Raw genomic sequence first — 21,383 nt, forward strand, 5'->3', positions numbered from 1 at the left:
AAAAATTTTTATTTATTTAAATATTTTATCGTTACGGATGAATCTAAAAATGTTAGCCGGGGCCAAGTAGTCGCGGTATCGATAGAGAGTGTATGTGTAAGTATGTACATATATATGTGTGTATATATAGGAGTCGGTAGGGTTGACGGGATTGGTCGTGTGTCGGGGGTTGCGCGTAGGGGTTTGCACCCACGAATAAACCCAACATGCGTGTACACGGCACAGCACTGCGCGAATCACCCCGAGTACGCTCGGATCGCGCTGCCGCTACCGCTGCCACTAATATATATACATATATATATACATATATTGAGTCTAGTGGTCTACACGGGGTGAGTAGTAGCGTCGCTCGCGCTTTACGTCGAAACGAGTCGAGTAGAGAGAATACCGTCGAGTTGGGGCGTCGTCTCCTGCCGTCGCCACCGTCGAGCCGGACGTCAACTAGACAGGGAGAGTGGCCGAGTTGTTGGACGGACCACCGCCTTTCCCGTCCACTCTCTGCTACCACTTTTCAATTTCGTGTGTGCTTTCATCCCGTGTGTACATCCGATCATATTATTTAACTATTTATTATTATTTACTTTTTATCATAAATTATAAATTTATAACAACCCCCGATGATCGAAAATTATTTCCATACACATTTTAATTGACTTGTTTTTTTTTGCTTAGCCTGTCAACCCCTTATTCGCTCCACGAGTTTATTATTTAAACTATCGAGGATACTGTGACCAAATCCGGTGTGTGATTTTTTTTATTTACTTTTTTTTTGTATAATTTAATAAATTTTATATAGATGGGATAAAGATATTTGTCAAAAATGTTACGATGTCGTGTGTAACCGAAAGCGGTCGTGATTGGAGTGACACGATTAAAATAAATAATAATTGCGCGAAATTATCAGAAATTTTAAATCTGTCAAAGTACAACAGTCACTGCGCGCCGGTTAATTATTTAAAATTAATAATATCATTATCTAAAGTAATTAAAACCAGTGAATTACAATGGCAGATATTCGAAATAACTTTTGGAGCAGCATCAACAACAACAACAACAATAAAAACAACAACAACAGCATCACCACCAGCAACAACAACAACAGCGTGTCATTCAAAAGTTGTCACTGCCAACGTCAGTTATCTATTAGAACCACAACAACTACCACCACTTATTACAAATGCTGATGATCGTACCATTGTAACTATTGTTGTTGTTGTTATTATAACCATCATCAGTCTACATACAGTTGTAGTTGTTACTGTACTTGTAATCAGTAGTGTCTTGACAGCCGTCGCGGGTGTTTCAACAGTTCCTGTCAACTCCATCACAGCACACCACCAGGTTAAAACACCCAGTTTAAGCGCGGCCTCAATTACACGGGAATGCTAGTCCGGACAAAATCAACGTCACAGGGTAAGACTTGGATTTTAAATTATTATTTATTCATTATTTAACTTTAAATAAATTTAAATAATTTATACAGGTTCTATGAATAGCAAAGTTATTATTATTATCGGTTATTTTTTATCGAGACAGAGGTTGTGACGCACAAGATCCGAACTGGATCCAGAGGGCGAGTTGGGTGTTGCTCTATAAAATTTTATTTTTTAAAATACATATGTATTTTTTTATTATTATTATTATTATTATTAGTTACCTTGTTATTTATTATTATTATTAATTCTACTAGTTTTTGAAATGTATCGGCTGTAAAGCTTACAGGGTAACATGACTGGGGAAGTTTGTCTTAAAATATAAGAATCGTGTGTTCGATTTGCAGACTCAATCGAAACGACCTCGTGAAATCACGGATACAAGTGTTACGAGTTCACTAAACCAATCGATACCTTTCTATAGACAAAACGTCGGCAGTTTAAATTACTTTAGCTGGTTTTTTTGTTACATATTCTTTCATATAAATATCTATACATTAATAAAAAAAATTCAGCGCTCAAAATTTGATAAGTAATTAATAACTTTTATTAACGAGGACACGCCTAAAGTATTTTTTAAATTATTATGTATCTTTTATATGGTAATACTGTAGATTACGAAATAATATTTAGGTGGACTTTAGTCTAATGAATAAATGATGGGAGATTAAAGTGATTTAAGGAGTGATTGATTATGGATAATATATGAGATATAACTTGTATCATTACAACTAAACTACTAATATATATTCTGTGAGAATAGGCAAACTATTGGCAATACTATATATATATCATTAAGAGGGTATGTATATATATATATATGTAATGTAGGTTGGAATGAGGGAGCGAGAATAGAACACGATTAAGTTGTCCTGCGACAAAACTGGTGGATTGGGAGTTTCAGCAAAGTGAAGTTAGTGAGTAGAGAGTAGAAACCAGAGAGCAGATATATATAGAGTGTGGTATTAAATATAGTATACAGTGGATTTTATATATATATATATATAGAGCATCGGTGATGTCCGATTGCCCATCGCGCGTCAGAGTTTGATTGACCTCGGGTGACTGCGGACACCTATCTGTCGTTCCATTTTCATTCCGACATCACCAATTATTGGTAAAAATAAATATCTTAACCCACACACTCACTCTTCATCTGACCTATTGTGACATTTTTATGAACATTTGTCTATAATTTTTTAGGTCAACTTTACTTGGAGATAAATATTTTAAGTTAATCAAGAATATGTTTACATTATCACTCAATTCAGTTCACCAGTCAGTACATTTTTTTTTTTTTTATTTACTTTATCAATATAGTATTTATTGTTGATTATTATTTATTGCGGTTAGTAAATAAAATATATATATATTTAAAGAATCAGGGGCTGGGGGATGTGAGTTAGGGAGAGCAAATATAATAAAAGTAATTGCGAGAATGATAAAGAAAAAATAGAACAAATGGTTAAGGGTGAAAGACGGAGGAATAAACGTTTACGATGAATGTACTATAGCCAGTGAAATAATTGATTTTCGAACTGCACGAAGGTGTGCTACTGGCTTTATTGTAATAAACCTGAACCCAATTTTATATTGGATATGCATGTACGTACCCATCATTTATATATATTTATAAATATTGGAAAAAATTTTCGGAGTCAACGCGGATTAAATCGGAGTGAATTTGAAGCGGGTGACTATTTATTTATTTAATCCCTCGGAGTGAATACAGATTTAAATAAAATCCAGACTCCAAAATCAGTCCACAGGAAAAACAAACTCCTTATGGAGTGATTTTAAAAAAAAATACTCCCGAATTTTTTTAGTGTATTAATGTAATGTCGAGTGATGAGTAAGCAGTTTAAAAAAGGTCAGTTTAATATGTTGTGAATTAGGACGATACGGATATAATCCTTACGATCTGAGTCCTCTAATGAAAGTTAATTTTGCTCACGTTTCTGGTAATGAGATACCCCCAGTATTATGTAGACTGCAAGTACACTGCAGAGACCTTAAAATCAACATTTCCTAACGACCGGAAGGTTACCCAAGTAGATCGTATCTAAACAGTATTATACATTTCAGTAGTACATCTGTAATTACATCAAACGTAATTTTCATCCACCAGCTATCGCCGGTTTTAAAAACACATTTTATTTTATTTATTTATTTAATTAATAATTTTAAAAAATATATATGGCGGTGGTAATTTGCTCTACACGTTTATTAAATTTACTATCGTGTTTCGTAATTAAATATTTACTTTAATATAAATGCTAAATAGTTAAATATTTCGGCATAAAGCTGGAAATAATACAATATATTTCATTAAGTCACGATATTAATTAACAGTTTGCTATCATTTTCGTACACTGACTCATACCAGGTCTCTTAACTTGCATTAAGCTCTTTCTCTGGCATAACACATTTAACAGTTTACTGTTTTACACTTAACTTGGTAAGAGGTAGAAGTGTAGTATGGATAGGAGCAGTGTAACCGCATGATTACACTGCACCAAACTAATATAATAAACGAATGGGAAGACTCTTATGCGAGAAAGGTGACCCGAAATAATTTAGCTACGCCCTCTATTAATGCAATATCTAATGTATGCTATATAATAGCAGTAATAAAATTGTATTAGTAGATGTAGACATAGATGTAGATGTAGATGTAAATGTAGTTGTAGTAGTTTGTGTAAACCGTGGAGGGAAAATTAGTATGCAGAGTTTGGTAGCTCGTTTAGGGGTCAACTAATGTAATATAATGCAATTACCTACTCATCTATACATACACACATCCATATTTAACACGACTGTTAGTTATCGAACATTAGCGGGGATGTTTATGAGTCGAGATTGTTATTCGGGGAGAATACACAAACCCACATCTAAAACAGTATCTAAGATAAGCTCTTCTGTTCTATCGTCTGCTGCATTCAAGTAAAATCGAGCAGAATCTTGGCCGGTATCTTGTGTTCTCTAGTGTTCCTCCTGTACTCTTTTGATGTTATGTTAATGTTATCTGCTGTGTATATTGTACTGAATTTCTATTCCGCTCGATTCTTGTGGTTCACGAAGCTTGGAAATAATTGATTTTCAAATAATTATATACGCAGAAGTGAGTGAAGCTCGGAGAATTAATCCACGCCATTACTTTACATTGAGTTTCACTTGCGCATCACTCCTTATGTATCCTCTTATCTTGGGTTACATGTGTCTACACATATCACTAACTCACTACATGCTACGTGAGACGTGATGTATTTTATATAATGCATATACAAATAGCTCTATATGTATATGTATGTGTACCTATATGAGGAGAGACTTGCTCGTTCAAGTGTGCCGCTGTTGTCACTCTTGAACGTCATCCATCAATAAAGTATCCCGTTGCTACCGCTATATATGTATATATGTGCATATATGTGGTGTAAGATAAAATCACTCGTACGCTTAAGATGTCTATTAGCATAATATATCAAAGTTGCTCTTTATAATGATAATATAGGGCGGGGCAAAACGGGGTAAAAGAAATATTAAGTTTCCGGAGACTCGAATACGTTAAATCTTTTTTTTTTATATTCAAAATGAAAAGAAAAATTTTCAGCTGATTTTTTAAAAAGTTTAACAAAAAAAAATTAAAAATAAAACTCATTTATATTTACAAAAATAATTTTGAAATTTAAAAAACAAAATTTTGGGAGTACCCATCTTGCTCCCTTATATTTTTTTTGTAAATTAAAATATTTTATTTTAATTAGTGAAAGTAATAATGAATATTTAATTAATAGCCCACTTGATACTGATATTAAAAGTTTTTCTCCATTTTCATATATCTTGTGGTAAATAAACTTTTTATATTATATTCTACATTATTTTAGGTAAAACTTTTAATTTGAAGCATTATGAAACTCATTATAAACATACTTTCAATTTATATTTTTTACATGATACATTCATAAATTATTTATGCATGAAAAAATTTATTAAAAAAGTAGTAGTTTGTTACGCGAGCAGACACATACGAAAGATAGAAGAAATTTTTTATGTGCATGTTTAATCTTAAAAAAAATACCAGGAATAATAAGAATGATAATAATGATAAATTTAAAAAAATAATAGGAAAATTCACTCACTGAATTTTGTTAATCGTGTACATACTATTTCACCAGGGTAAAAAATAAGTAAAAAAAAACAAGCGTAGTTTAATCGTCGGCCAATTAAACGGCACAGCGGTTCCGTGTCAATTACCGTGAAATTGAGCGCACCCTGCAAGGTCGTGCCCTCCTTCCCTGGAATTTTTAGCGCCCATTATCCAATCATTCTTCATCCATCAACACTCGACAAAATTACGAATAAATAAGTCATAAAGTTATAAAAAGTATTATTATAGTACATTTTATGTCCACCCGGGCATGCCATAAATCCTTGTCCACCCGTATATCCGTACATCCGCACATCCGTAAAGTAATATCATATTTTTTCTCTATTATAAATTAAATTATCACAGCAATATGATTAATCTGTTATATATCATTTTATTATTTTTACAACTGTCAGCTCGGCATTAACCGGCAGTAATTCTTTATAAAAACTTGTTACTCAGATTTTATCTTATTTTTAGTTATAATAGTTTTAAACATAAACATTTGTGCGCGCGCACAATACACGTACACACATTTAGTACATACTCTCTTTCCGTTGCTAGAGGCGTCGCACAAACTCTGGTTCTTCTATACCCAGAGTGGAGCTTTACCACGGCGTGTTATCGATCTCAAAATCCCAGTCAAGATTAAACTTGAGGGAGTTTGTACATATATATCTTTATATATATGTATATATAAGGCAAGAAGTTTTCCTTCCTGAAATCCCAATGGTCTTAACCGCGTGCTTTTCGTCTCTATATGTCTGTCAACTGCTACCGTGTCTTTAGATAATACAAAAAAAACATATAGATATTTGGTAATTTATCGAACTATAAATATATATTTTAAGTCAAATAAACCCATAGATTATTTAATATTAACAATAAGAACGCTGTAAAAAAATCGGGAGTGATTACGTTTTTTATTTAAATTTGAATTCACTCCGTCAGAGTTCCGGAGTTTGATAAAAAATCGCTCCGCATAAGGAGTAAATTCGGACGGAGTGATTTCGGAGGAATTTGAATTTCACTAAGAAGGGGTTAAATAAATAAACAGTCATCCGGTTCGTAATTACTCCAGATTAAATCAGCGTTCACTCCGAAAATTTTTTAGTGTAAAAATGGATTACCAAAAAAATAATAAATATAAAAATTAAAAATAATTATTATTCGTCTGCATACATAATGTCATCTCTTTTCCCTTCTCGTTCCCTTTGGGAATGTCTCTATATTATGCAGTGTGAGGTTACCGTGGTTGGTAGATAGGTGTAGGCTTCCTATCCAGCTAATGCAAGTACCGGCACCAAAAGCATCAGCATCATATCACGCGAGTGTTAGGCATGTGCTAGACATCACCAGTTGTTAAGTCTCTATATATATATATATGAGGATATGGCTTATGAATATGTGCTAGTAGTTAGTGTTACCTCTTCTGCACCTGCTCTACTCTAGAGCGAAAAAAAAGGAGTATAGATGTAGTGGGTATGCAAGAAGTTGTGTATATATATCATGATTTTCACCTTATGCTAACACACTTTGGATGGTATTCATACTTTTAGATTAATGATGCCGATGCTTTTATATATTTATATTTATTATTTACTTTTTCTCATGATAAATGGTCATGTTGCAACTGACAGTGTATCGTGCATTAAAATGTATATGTATGAATTTTATATATACATACATATATATATATATGTATATATATACAGAGCATAGAGCATAGAACTGACAATAAGATAGCCGGGATAATGCTATCCCCGCTTACTTTATACTCTCGTGTGTCAAGTATTTTCATCGAGGATATCCTTGAATTCTTTACTTATAAATCTTTCGATAGCTATATTGTATAATATACATTATATATTACATTACATTATATAGATATATATGAACTCGTCCGAGTAAATTGTCTTGCTGGGCGCTCACTCGTGAACGTTGAATCGACGAGTAGACAATTTATGGATTTTTTATTGAAACTCCTCGAGGTATTTCTTTCTTGTACCTTTTATTTGAGGTCACCAGGCCTGGAAAGTTTAGAAAATTATCAATAGAAAATAATTTACTTTAATTAAAATATCACTTCCCTCTGGTCAAGATAAAAATTTTATTTTCTAACTTTAGTTTTGGAGAAAATCTTTACTCTTTTCACTTCGTCTCGAAACTTTAAATGTTCTCTTAACTAATTTTTCTTAAAATAATAATAATAAATTTTCATAAACTTTAATAACTCGGGTAATAAATTTAAGTTCATAATAAAAAATAAAAAAATTTCATTTCATTCAAATTTTTTTTTTATTCTCTCGTTATATCATAATCCGGCAATAGCCTACGGTAATGTGTTAGTTCGACTTTGATATAATCTTAGTCATGTTACTCATGATCACGACGTATATGACACAACCATAATTATAATAATAATAAAATAATTGCATTCTACCACTCAAACAATTAATAAAAGTGATAAATAAAATTTAAATAAATTTTTAAAAAATAATTTGATAAAATTTTCTACTGTCGATCTCCTAAATCCGCATGGATCGTTAGTATAAGCCAAGCATTTAATGGTCAATGAACATTAACACCTCAATAAATAATCAGGCTATTCACCTTCTGCATGATAATAAATTACTGAAGCGTATAAATTTATAATAAATTACATATACAATTGGTCAGTTGGTCAATAAATTAGATCTTATTGTAATAGTAAGACATTGAAAGTAAAAAAAAAGTGTAGAATTAATTTATTGGTGGACAGGACATCCAGTCAACATGTTAGTCAGCTAGTCAGTCTCGTGGCCTCTTTGACTTACGCCACCGTGTTTCTGTCTACTTTACTTGGACTTGTTATTATCGCATGTATATATACATATATATACATCTATATATATATATATATATATGCATGTATGTATGGCATGGAGCAGATAAGAGAAGGGATATGCCTGTTATGTTTCCATTTTTTTATTCAACTCTCGACTTGAAGCGCTGCACACTGATTAGTAGATGCTGATGTACCAACAAGACAACACGGATTTAGTTACGCGCTGTGAAAAGTAAACGACTTTGAATTTAAATTCTTCATTTGAATTTTTTTAAAAAGTGTCCAGAGTGCGGGCTGGTCGATTTCAATGATCGGGATAATTTAGAGATTGAGATTTTTGAAAAATGTTAGATAATTGTGATTTTAAATAATTAGACTAAATTACTTGGAGTTATGAAACAATAAATTATTCAGATTTTACGTAATTTTATATTACTATTCAGCCGGCAATTATCGAAGTGCGTCTTTGTTAATCTATTGGAATAATTATCATTTGCGTGGTACGTAATATTAAAATATTTTGTGTGAGATAGAAAAAGGAAAAAAGGAAAATAATTAAATACTGGAGGTAATTAACCGTTGTTAGTTATTATATATATTTCAAATCAAAAGTATGAATATTCAATGGGACAATTATTAGCAAGTTGATTAACGCGGAAACAGGCGCAAATGAATGCTTGAACCGACATTTTCAAAGAGTACTCACAGTCGAGGTTGAAATGTTAACTTTCTCTCTTCCTTGCTTGGACGATCCTTGAATATTCTCTCTCTTTTTATCTCCCTTCTCCCGCCTTCTTCTCTTTTATCTATTTCTGTCTTTCAATCCAGTTATTGTCATTTTAAAAATTTGTCTCACGCACCAGTTTGCTCACGACTATACTCCGGGCAAAGTAAAGATAAATTTTAGCCAGAAAATATAAAGCTACTCGTTGGATAAAATTTAAACACTTTGCTTATTAACAAATTCTCTCCTTAATCATCATAATGCCACTAGTACATAAAAATTTTTAATTACCATAAAAAATATTTGTTTGCTTAATTTTAGTTTTAATTATTCTTTTACTCAATACGCTGTGATAAGATAACTAAAAAATAATTACATGTAATCATAGTTCGTAAAACTATCACGTAACTCATCGCAGCCAATATGTGGATATTTGTTTTTATCAAAAAGTTTTAATCATTTTTTTTTTTTTTTTTTTTTACTAAAGCGTAAAAAAAATTTCACTGATAAATAAAGTATGAAAAATGTCATGAAAAAAAAAAAGCGATTTTAAACAGCGATGGCACTGCGGAAAAAAGAGAACGATTGCGTGGAAAACTGCCGGTACTGATAATACTCAGGTTTTATTTCTTTTTGTTTGTCTCGTGTCATCCGTTTTCACGTTGAACCACAACACCACCGGGGATCATCTCTATTCTAGCGCGACTTATCTTTTACATTTAAAATGTCCTCTGGTGTGTATCAACTCTGTGGTAATCAACATTTTTACTCCTTTTTTTTACGTTTTCAAAACATTCCGTAACTATAGCTTACCTATGTACACATACCATTATAAATATATACCTCCATATATATATATATATATAAATATGAACACAGCTTCTTCGCTTAGCTGCTGATGAGAGCAAAAATTCCTAGAGTTTATTATCGCTATTAGAGGAAGAAAAAATTGCTCATGTCTGCTTGAATTTTTTTTTTATCCCTATTATTTTTTTTTCAATAGTCTACTGCGTATTAAAAAATTTTAACGTGTGAAAAAATAAAGTTATTAATTTATTTCGCATATTTAAATTTATTGAGGTGTAAATATTTTGAATGGAAATAATTATCGGTGATAAAGTAATAAAAATAAAAATAACCCACTACATTTAGCGATAACTCAATGAGTAATTGAATAATTTAAAATTTCCATCGACTAATTAATAAATATATGAACAAAACATTGAATTGTATTTGTATGAAATATATATTTAATGGGTTATTATACGTCGAACAATGCATGTGAGATTAATTTATTTTAATGAGGAGACTCTAGTGTCTCGGGATAACAATAAAATTAATAATTAAAATCCAGGATCTGGGATGTGGTACACAGCGGGGATGAATAATAGCTCGGGTTAAAATTTGTACTCAACAATAAATATAATTTGTATAATATAAAAAAGTAATTTTGTTTTAAATTTAAGCTTATTGTTGCGGCTGGAGACGAGTCGAGTGGCCGCGGGACTTGGTGAGACGCACAAACGTCTACCTTTGAACGTCGCGGAGCTTATCTACGACGTAGACGAGGTTGAGGGCTACACAAGTGTCGCCAGCCAGTTTGTAATAACCTACCACAATGGATTGTGCATTTTTTAAGGTGAGTCTTTTTTAATTATTCCTCCCTTCCTTGCAACACCACCTCCAGTCTTCCTCATCGTCTACAATCCTTCATAATAACAAAATATTTTTCTTACTCAAGACTCATTTCCGGATCGTTATGAAAGCAAAAAATTTTAAATAAATATTTTTCTTGAGAAAAAATAACTTTACCTTGACGACTTTTTTAAATTTCCCACGCGTTTCTGTTGTTACACATCGCGAATTATAAAATCTTTTATACGTTCTTGAGTTTTGAGTCATAAATATTTTAATTGCTATTGAAAAAAAAAAAAGAAACTCTGATTACTTTTTTTTTAAATGAAAACTTTGATAGATTTAATTTTAACACTTCAAGGTAAACCTTTCGTTGTCATAAATTCATATTAACCAATGATAAAACGCTAAATTAATTATTAGTTATAATTTTGTTTTAATAGTTTTAATAAACTAATTAATAGACTTTATTTTCAGAATAAATCTTTACTTTGATAATCAAGATAAATAAATTTTTTAATTGAATTATTATATTATTTTTTTAATTAACCAGATGATAAATTTAAAATATCATTAATTATTATCTTTATCGCATCACGAGAGCCGTATCTTTACAGCATTAATCTATTTTATGAACGGATATTAATTAACCGCAATAATAACAATAAAAAGGTTTTAAAAGGATGATAAATCACTGTAATGTATAAACAATTATTTAAATCGTGTATTATCAGCGAAAGGATTACCTTCAAACCCCATATCAGTATCATCGTATTTGATAATAAATTATCGTGTTAGCACATACGATGGCCGATTCACGCGGCTTCAAGCCAATAAATTTGTGGAGCGGTGATCCGGATTCGGAGTGTCTTTACGAGGAGATATCAGGTCTCTCGTCATCAATTGAGCCTGAACGCCGTAGCGTAGGATCAGGTACTAGTGAACATAGCAGCCGGACAAAACGTAAAGTGAGTAGTCAGGAAACGCTCCAGCGTGCCGGAAGTGTTGGTCGTCGTGTGTACCAAGACCGCTCAGCATCAGCTGGTGAAAAAACACCTCCGCAACCTCAAACCCGTCATCACAGTATTTCTTCAACTTATCAGCATCCGCAGCATCATCAGCATCACCAGCATCAACACCAACATCAACAAATTCAACACCATCAATTGCAACAACTGCATCAGCAGCACTTACATCAGCAACCGTACACAGAAACAACGCAGTTGCCGGGATCAGTGCATCATCAGTTGCGTGATCAATTTGGTGGTACAAATAGCAGCCCCAGGGTGGAGGATCAATATGCCACACGAGGATTCTACGGGGAGTCTTTACACGGCGCCCCATTTGAGGCTTCAGCCTCATTCAAGCTGACGAGGGGACGAACTGCTGCCCACTATCATCACTATCATCATTACACCAGCAGTTTGCGGCGTCCTGGCGCAAGACCCGCACCTAGATATCACTTTCCACGCGGTGTATTCAGTGATGAGACGCAGGAAGAAATACAAGAGGACGATGAAGCTACTCTCAGAGAGTTGCTTGTAAGGTATGTCCTCTAAATCACGCGTCTTGACCACTTATTTATAGAATTATCAACTGAACAAAATAATTTACTAAACAAAGAGACACATTTTTTTTTATTGTTTTTAACGAGTAGAGGATGAGTTTGGATTTTTATTATTTTTATTTTAAAATTAATTTTTTCCGAGGAGGATTTATAATTATTTATGAGAATGCAATGCTTCGGCAATAATATTTGTTACGTCACGCTACATAGATTCCATTTTGTGTATATTTATTATGTTACTATACATATATATTAAACACGAACAAATTCATCGTTTCGTTTATAAGTTTTTTTAAATTTTTATCAATACAAAATGCGTGTTTTTTTTTAGACCATAACATTACATAATAACAGTAACAATAATAATAATAATAATAATATATATATGGTGTATTTGTTTTGTATTTCGTTATTTATGTTTTATTTTATTTTTAATTTTGCTGCGACGCTCGCAGGCTTACCACTTGATTGCTTATGTTCATTTTTTTAGTATCATGTCCCTCATGGTCGTCAGTAAAAACAAGTTTTTCAATTTATATTTGATAACAGATCATCCTAATATATATATATATATATATTATATATAGATAACTAGGACTAAGAAATACAAATAAAAATAAGAGAAAAAAATTTTTTTAGATAGTGAATGTTTCGAAACTTGTTTATACTTACGCCCGAAATCACTCATGAGGTCATGCTGATTTTTTGTAAATTATTTTTGGCCAATCAACTCATCAACCGCGTGTGTATCAATCAAGTGATGGGGTTCATCATTTCAATACAGTAGCGAGTTTTGAACTTTTGGACACGGGCATCTAGGCAGGGGTGAGTAAGCTGGCGGCGCGTCGCAAAAGATGAATTTAAATAAATAAATAAATAAAGAAAAAAAAAAAATTATTAGTAAATAATATGGATATGAAAGTCATTGACAATGACAAGACGAGAACGATAACGATAGCGATGGATAATTAATAATAATGAATAATAATTAAAAAAAAAAAATTATGAGTAGTAGAGTAGAAAAGTAATCGCCCTCGACTGGTCATTGGTTGCGATCGACGTCATCAAAATCATCATAAACTGAACCACGACTGTGTTTCCTAAACTAGGTAAAGCTTACAGTGCTATAAGAGGTGGGAACGCGAGCTCGCGGACCAGCCAGGCTTCGTTCGTGGTTGGACATCGATACAATACTCGTCTACTGTGTTCGAGACATTTATTCTGTACGAGACGTAAGAGAGAATTGAGTATCATATTGCGATAAGTAAACCGCAAGTACGTGTGTTGACATATACGTATTAAACTGTACGTGGAAATAATAATAATAATAATAATAATAATAATAAAAATAAAATAACAATTATTCACTTAAAAAATAAAGACGAAAACAATAAAAAACATAATTGATAACTATCTGATCTGGTATACCGAGTGTGTGAAGAGGAAAAGTGAGAAATTGAGAGAGAGAAAGAGAAAAAAGAAAGAAAGAAAGAGGTTTTGACAGGCGTTAGAGGCTACTGTAGTTTCGGACACACAGCCATGGTCTCCCTATCTCCCAGGTACATAACATCGTCACTGATCTATCTCTATGTCTACATATATATATAACTATATTTATACCTATATCTATACTTATATTTATATTTGTCTTTATCTTAATCTCTTTATCTATCTATTACTGCTGTATATTTAGTATACGAGTCATTAATCATTTGCTCACGTCATTACGCTATTATGCAATCGGTAATTTTGTTTTTGGTTTGCTGGAATTGATCATTTTTTTATTGATTTACTAACATTAAATCTCACTCACGGTGTATTTTATGTACAGTTGTCTTGTTTGGTACACTTGGTGCTTAGTGGTAAATTTTTTAGCTCCACGAAAAAGTTTTAGGAAAAAAATTATCACGCTGTCAGATTTAATTATCCCTCTGATTTTTAGTAACTAATCAAGTTACGAGTTAATAAAATCGATTTTTTGTTTTTGGTAAAAAATTATTTAGATATTTTCGTCTTCAGGTTAAATAGATTTAAAAGTTACCATTTACAAATATGTTAAGTTGAAATTATATTTGAATTTATGATAAAATAACTTTTATAGTGAAATAATTTTTGGTTTAAATTAAAATTTAATTTTATTCAACGAAGGTTACTAAAGTTTTTAATGTAAATCTAATAGATTTTGAGTAACGGATTTCATAAATAATTTTTTTTTTTGGTAAATTATATTCAAATTTGAAAATATCTATAGAAAATCTATTGAAAATCCATTACGTTTTTAAACTGGACTTGGGATGGCTTCGATAAAAATTGAATCTTCAGTATATTAAATCTTCTGTCAAATTTATCGATTCAAAAACAACCAATAAATTTCTTCTATCAAGTATTCGATTTACGTAAATCAGTTTCAATTGTAAAATTAATTTAGTGAGTGAACTTCGGATCACTTGGATCAAAATTTTAGTCATAATTTTGTCGTGATTAAATTTTTTGATACAAATTCATGATGAAAGTCATATTTGTGTCACGATCTGAGTTTCGAGATGAAATTCAGACCTAAATTCATTTTGCATAAAAATATTAAAGTTAAATATTAAATCATAAATCTAAATAAAAATGAATAAGCTTCGGAATTAAATTTTTTCCATGCCTCGAAACGTGAATCAGAGCTCAGCTGTCAGATATTAAAACAGAGCTTAAAATCTGCCTTCGTGATAATTTATTTCCTTGTAACCGTCTCGTAATTGCAGCTAAAATGTATACTTTTTTTAAGCACCTTAATACACTTTTGTTCACTATCACGATAATGTCTCAATTTACGAGCACTACCCGCATCGTGACTCACTACATACTTAAACTTTATTTAATTATTTATTTATTTTTTTAAATATCACTAACAATTCTTTAAAACAATAAGCAATTGCTCATTGCCGTTTAATGGAATTTCAAAATATATAAAAATTGATTCCTGGTGAAATTTACACACTAAATTAATCAAACTTAATTAACAAATATATGTATTCAAATGTAAATATTAATTTTACCAGTAATCAAATATTTTAATTAAGTCATTTCATTAAAAATAAATCAAAGTGCACAGATAAATAAATCCAACACTTTTCACTCCTCGCAAATATATTTAATAATAATAATTTTAACAATTAATTAATTTTAATTAATTAATTAATACCACTACAAGTAATGAAAAAAAAAAAATAATAATTAGAGACACGCTTTATTAGTCGCATCTGATGTCTGTGTTGTCTTATGTGATAACGGATATGTGATCTTAAGCAGAGAAATTGGTAGCTGCCGAGCTGAGTGCACTTTGCTAAATTAAAAAAAAAGTAAAAAAAAAAAAAAGTAAGCAATGAGTGGAGAAGCTAAATAAATGTAAATGCGATGAGAAATGTTGTAGAGAAGTCGGTGATGCAAAAGCTCGGCAGTTTTCGCGACAAAGTTCAACACCTTCTCGGGTCTTAGTAATAATTAAAAAAAGATAATTAAAAAAATAAGTAAATATTAAAACGTGGGATGTAAAATTGTGAGAATGACTTTTATTTATTATCGTTAATGAATAATTGTAACGTGAGAAAATGTATGTCCGGCAGTCTGCAGAAACAGGTCAGCGTGATGAGTATGAACTTGAGCGCCAAGCTGGACGAGCTTCAGCAGCGGGGTGACCGTCAGCTCGAGACAACAGTGGCTCTTTGTGAGATACGTACTCAGCTACAGGAACTCACCAAGAGCGTCGAGTCCTGTCAGAGCGAGGTCAGCGAAGTCAAACGGGATATGGTTGCGATAAAGGTATGATTGGCACTCGGGGCTTGCGATTCAGCACTATGCCCAAAAAGTGCTTTATTCAATCAACCGACAATAATTACTATTATTGTTAATTGTTATGCATGGCCCGGTATTGGGCATTACTTTTATATTGAACGTGAGTCATTGGCTTGCCCGTGGTAAAGAATATTGTTCTTGTCACGCGTTGTCTGCAGCACGAACTGGACACGGTGCAGCAAGTCAAGGAGGAAATTGAGGAATTACGGGAGTACGTGGACCGACTCGAGGAACATTCTCACAGACGGAAACTCAGACTTTTGGAACAGGTTTTATATATATATATATATATTTATCTACGTGTTGTATTATTACATTTTTATTTTACTCTGTTTCATTTTATTATTTCTGTAGTGTGTTTTTAATAAAAAGTTTATTTATTATTTTTATTTTATTGTTTTATTTAATTTTATCATTTTTTTACTTTTAAATTAAATCCACACCGAGGTAAACTAAATATATATGTTTCAATGAAGTAATTTAGAAAAAGTATATTCTATATCACTTTTTTATTTTTTTAACTACTTATTTTTCGAGAGTTAACCCTTTGGAACATACAGATAAATTTTAATGTAAAGACTTTTTTTATTATTTTTTTCTTTACTAAAAAAATTTTTACGAGAGATTTTTATATTCAGGGACACGGTAAGCTTTATTATCTTTTTATATCTTAATAAATGATGACAGGGGATAACTACACTCCGACTTAATGCCCAGTCATTAAAAAGACCTTTTTAAAAGATACATAAACCCTAAAAAAAATTTATCCCGGCTGTATGTTCTGAAACTCAATAAAACTTTGTTATTTATTATTTATTTATTTATGCTTTTTTTTATTTATATTTGTACTTAATAATCTCACCAATAAATATATCTATAACCAGTGTTAAAAAGCTAAATGTGCATAATATTTTTCAGGGATTAACATTTTTCCTAGCGTACGCGATATTCGCTGCGGTCTTTGGAATGCTTCAGTTCGGATACAACACTGGAGTAATAAATGCACCTCAAGGGGTAAGTTATTGGCATTCTCAAGTATCTACCATACATATATATGTATATCTATATTATACATTCATAAATCATCAATATTGCTAAAGTTTAAACCCCTTGAAAGCAAAATGATAATAAATAATTCAAAAAAAAAAAAGTATATATTAATAATAATTGTTGCAGAATATTGCTAATTTTATGAAAGATGTCTACAAAGATAGATATGGTGAAGATATGCCTGATTATGTTGTTAAAAATTTGTACTCAGTAGCAGTTAGTATATTTGCAATCGGAGGAATGATTGGCGGATTTAGCGGCGGCATTATTGCTAACAGATTTGGCAGGTAAACAAAAAGAAAATAAAATTTTTTTTATAATTGAATTTTGTTAATTCATAGCCGTAATCCAAAGCGTGACATCGCTAATTTATTGACAGGAATAAATATAAATTTTAATATGACGTTGTCAGAATATTTAAAATAGTTGACTGTAAGCTGATTACAAGTATTTATATATAAATTACTCGTCAATATTAAATTACATCAAAATACTTAATCTCTTGAAAGTTTGTTGCACGGTAGTTATTTTGAAACCGATTTATGACTTCTACGTTTAGAGTCTTACTATTAAAGCCTTTCATTTTACGATATTCTATCTCTAAGTTTCTTCGCCCTGACTGATTGGACGGAAGTGAGCCAATTGTAGAAAAGTAGGAATAGAGCAGGACAAATGGAGGCTATCGGACTGCTTACGGAAGTTTCAAAGTAACTTGCTCGTGATTTCTGGATGATGATTACCATGTTCTGTAAATTTTTGGTGTGAAAATGATCCTCGAGGACTTTACACAGCGTTGGTGTGAATTGACGGTGTGAAATTTTTTCGTGTCAATCATCAAGAGATGTACTGAGTGTTATCTTTCATACCGTTCGCTGTTATTCGCTCAAAAATCATGAGGTCCCGAGTCGAAATATTAGACGTAAGTTGAACGTTTTGAAAATAAATTGAACGATTTTTTTGTATTTTGGTTCATAAAAAAGTGGTAATTTCATGAGTTATGATTTTAGTTTCATGATAACATCAATTCAATTATTTCAATATTTGTAATCACAATTTTCATAACCTTGATATCATATGTAAAAAGATATAATAGTGTTAAAGATAGAAGTATGAAACTGAAAAAATTTTTTTTTCAAAATACGAATTCTTTATTTAAAAGCCAGAAAAGCGGACGACAAAATTTTAGGGAATTGACGTGATTATAATCCAGGAGTACAAAATCGATGAAAAAAATTTTTTGGTATATGCTTATGTTTTCTTATTGGAAGTATAAATGAGTTTTAGTTTTATGATAAATATGTTTTCAATTTATGATACTCCAATCTACGTTAAAAACGTTCAATTTACGTTCAAAACGTTAAAAACGTTCAATTTACGTCCAATATTTCGACTCAGGCGTATTTTACGGTTCGAAGTTGATAAATTAATGATTCTATTAACATATACAGTAAAAAAGGATTTGTCAAAATTAACATATAACATGTGTAAAACAAACGTTTTACACTTATTTAGATGTTATTTTAACATGTCGTGAGTGTTGACAAAGTTACACGCGTACATGTTAAAAGTACCAAATTTTCCAAGAATTTCTTTGTGATGGTCGAGATTATTTTTAACATATTTTGTGTGTTTATTTGACTGTAGCATATAAAAAGTGTTACTTTCGTATAAAATAACATTTTTGTGTGTTAAAAAATCAATCGATTGCGGCAGTTCAAACAAGATAATTACTGTGTGTTAAATTGACACACAAAAGTGTTAAAAATTCAACACTCAGAATTTTAACACACGCTTTTTTTCACACTTTGACGATTCGTTTTTTACTGTGTAAGTATTTAACATTTACACCTTTGGTGTGATCGTTCTAATTAACACAGCCAAAAATTTAATGTGCGTCGTATTTTTACCACCGGCGGTATTGAAAATTTTCACACCGCGAGCTCAGAATTTTTTCCAGTGTAATTTTTATATTAATTTTAGTCAATAGATTTAATTGTCAAAGACTTGGATCATATAAAAAATATTGAGCAATATATATATGAAAATTATTTATAGAAAAGGGGGATTGCTATTAAATAATGTACTGGGAATAGTCGGAGCATGTCTGATGGGCTTCACCAAAGCGGCTCACTCATACGAGATGTTATTTCTGGGGCGTCTTATTATCGGTATTAATTGTGGATTGAATACGTCACTAGTTCCCATGTACATATCGGAAATAGCACCACTAAATTTGCGAGGTGGATTGGGCACAGTTAATCAGCTGGCTGTTACTATCGGTCTCTTAATTTCCCAAGTACTGGGTATCGAACAAATTCTGGGCACTAATGATCGCTGGCCTGTTCTACTGGGGCTGGCTGTCATACCGCCTATTGCACAACTACTGTTACTGCCAATTTGTCCAGAATCTCCAAGGTAATGCAATCTAGAGCTGACGTAATTATCATTGCCAAATATCTTGTGTTCTGCACTAACTCGAGCATTGATTATAAACAAACGTTTTATTTTTTTGTTCTTCGCCCAGATATTTGCTCATTACCAAACAGTGGGAAGAGGAGGCGCGCCGAGCATTAAGAAAACTTCGAGCTAGCAACCAAGTTGAAGAAGATATAGAAGAAATGAGGGCTGAGGAACGAGCTCAACAGGCTGAATCAACAATTTCAATGGGCGAGCTTATATGCAGTCCAACTTTAAGAGCTCCTCTTGTTATTGGTGTGGTCATGCAACTATCACAGCAACTTTCGGGTATTAATGCTGTAAGTCTTCTCAAAACTATTTCATTATATTACGTATTATATAGTCTACACAACACAAACTTTGTCTTTTGTTAATAATATAACAAGCTTGAGCTTAAGCTCAAGCTCAACTCATTGTTATTTACATTTTATGTGCCATCTTTTATTTATATTTTTTGTCTAGGTCTTTTACTACTCGACGATACTGTTCCGAAACGCTGGATTGTCTGACGAAAGTGCCAAGTTCGCAACCATTGGTATAGGTGCTATTATGGTTGGTATGACGTTAGTATCCATACCGCTAATGGATCGTACCGGTAGACGAACACTACATCTTTATGGTCTGGGTGGAATGTTTATATTTTCCATATTCATCACCATTTCGTTCCTTATAAAGGTAAGTGAGCGCTTATCCACTTTTTTTATTATTATTATTATTAAAAGTACTACTTTTATATTATGAGTACATACGAGAATTTATACGTATGTTAATGTGGATGTAGGGAGAAGAGTTTATATTATTATTATTATGTGAGATCATTAAATGTTCATGTGTCGAGTACATTTAATACAGTCGAGTTAACGTATAATATACTCTTTAAACGGTTTAATGTTTTATCTGATAATTAGTTTCAGAGTAGTATTATTGTTATTTTTTTTTTTTAATTTTTGTAGTGTAATTTCACTTGGGTTCGATGAACAAAACTAGAAATTGTGAGTTAAAATTTGTCTCGATGTATTTAGATGAAGATAATTTTATTTTAAAGATGTACTAAAAGCGGCACTTTTAAATATTTTAAAAAGTTTTTATGCCGGATGATATTCTGAGAAGTTTCAGGCCTGAGGAAATAATAAAATTCAATTATTTTGTTTTTACGCTGGTTTAAAAAAAACTAGTTGCTTTAATTACTTAAATGAATTTAAAAGCTTCGAGTTTCTGCTTTAGAAAAAGCTAATTACAAGTACGATTTTTTACTGAGTTATGATAGTCTTCAGTTAAAGTCGTCTTTTATGTTTTATCTTCAAATGAAACGGGAACCAATTGACGTAGAAAAATTATTTTTAAAAATAAAATTAAGCTTTCAAGTTAATTTACCTCAGAAGATCGGAAAAATTTTTGTAATTCATATCGCGCTGTAAAAATTCGATTTATTTTAAAATTAATTTATTAATTTTCATTCCTTTGATCTCAACACGGGTCAAATTTTTTAAATTATTTTCCATCTCCTCCATCAACTAAAATTACAGCCCCTAAGTAAAAAAATTTTTATTAATAAGATAATTAAACATTTACTTTATTTATATAAAATCATGTCTATGCTTTGCTGTCAATTTCCAATAGATTCAAACTGAAATTTTAATTTGATGCCCGCTTCAATAACGTCAAAGAACAATCAGACAATCGAATCAATCGTCTCAAAATAA

General features: G+C 31.5%; 1 protein-coding gene across 12 annotated transcripts in view; it reads left to right on the forward strand.

Moving 5' to 3' along the window:
* The first annotated feature begins 373 nt into the window (after positions 1 to 373).
* Positions 374 to 21,383, forward strand: part of LOC130664050 (glucose transporter type 1) — a 39,029-nt gene continuing 18,019 nt past the window's right edge. For 5 of the 12 annotated variants that reach the window (XR_008989289.1, XM_057463711.1, XM_057463717.1 and 2 more), the window contains exons 1-10: positions 8,574 to 8,907; positions 10,598 to 10,770; positions 11,565 to 12,312; positions 15,945 to 16,140; positions 16,302 to 16,442; positions 17,092 to 17,187; positions 17,350 to 17,510; positions 19,279 to 19,638; positions 19,748 to 19,979; positions 20,143 to 20,355. Coding sequence is in view for 11 of the 12 variants with exons in the window: in XM_057463711.1 (XP_057319694.1) it covers positions 11,573 to 12,312; positions 15,945 to 16,140; positions 16,302 to 16,442; positions 17,092 to 17,187; positions 17,350 to 17,510; positions 19,279 to 19,638; positions 19,748 to 19,979; positions 20,143 to 20,355 (2,139 nt within the window). In the remaining variant the exon portion in view is untranslated. Of the gene's footprint in view, positions 1,414 to 8,572; positions 8,976 to 10,597; positions 10,771 to 11,564; positions 12,313 to 13,442; positions 13,609 to 13,648; positions 13,893 to 15,944; positions 16,141 to 16,301; positions 16,443 to 17,091; positions 17,188 to 17,349; positions 17,511 to 19,278; positions 19,639 to 19,747; positions 19,980 to 20,142; positions 20,356 to 21,383 lie in introns of those variants that run through there. The other 7 variants (XM_057463712.1, XM_057463715.1, XM_057463713.1 and 4 more) reach the window with 7 other exon arrangements.

Source organism: Microplitis mediator, chromosome 2, assembly GCF_029852145.1.
Source record: "Microplitis mediator isolate UGA2020A chromosome 2, iyMicMedi2.1, whole genome shotgun sequence".
Taxonomy (NCBI): domain Eukaryota; kingdom Metazoa; phylum Arthropoda; class Insecta; order Hymenoptera; family Braconidae; genus Microplitis; species Microplitis mediator.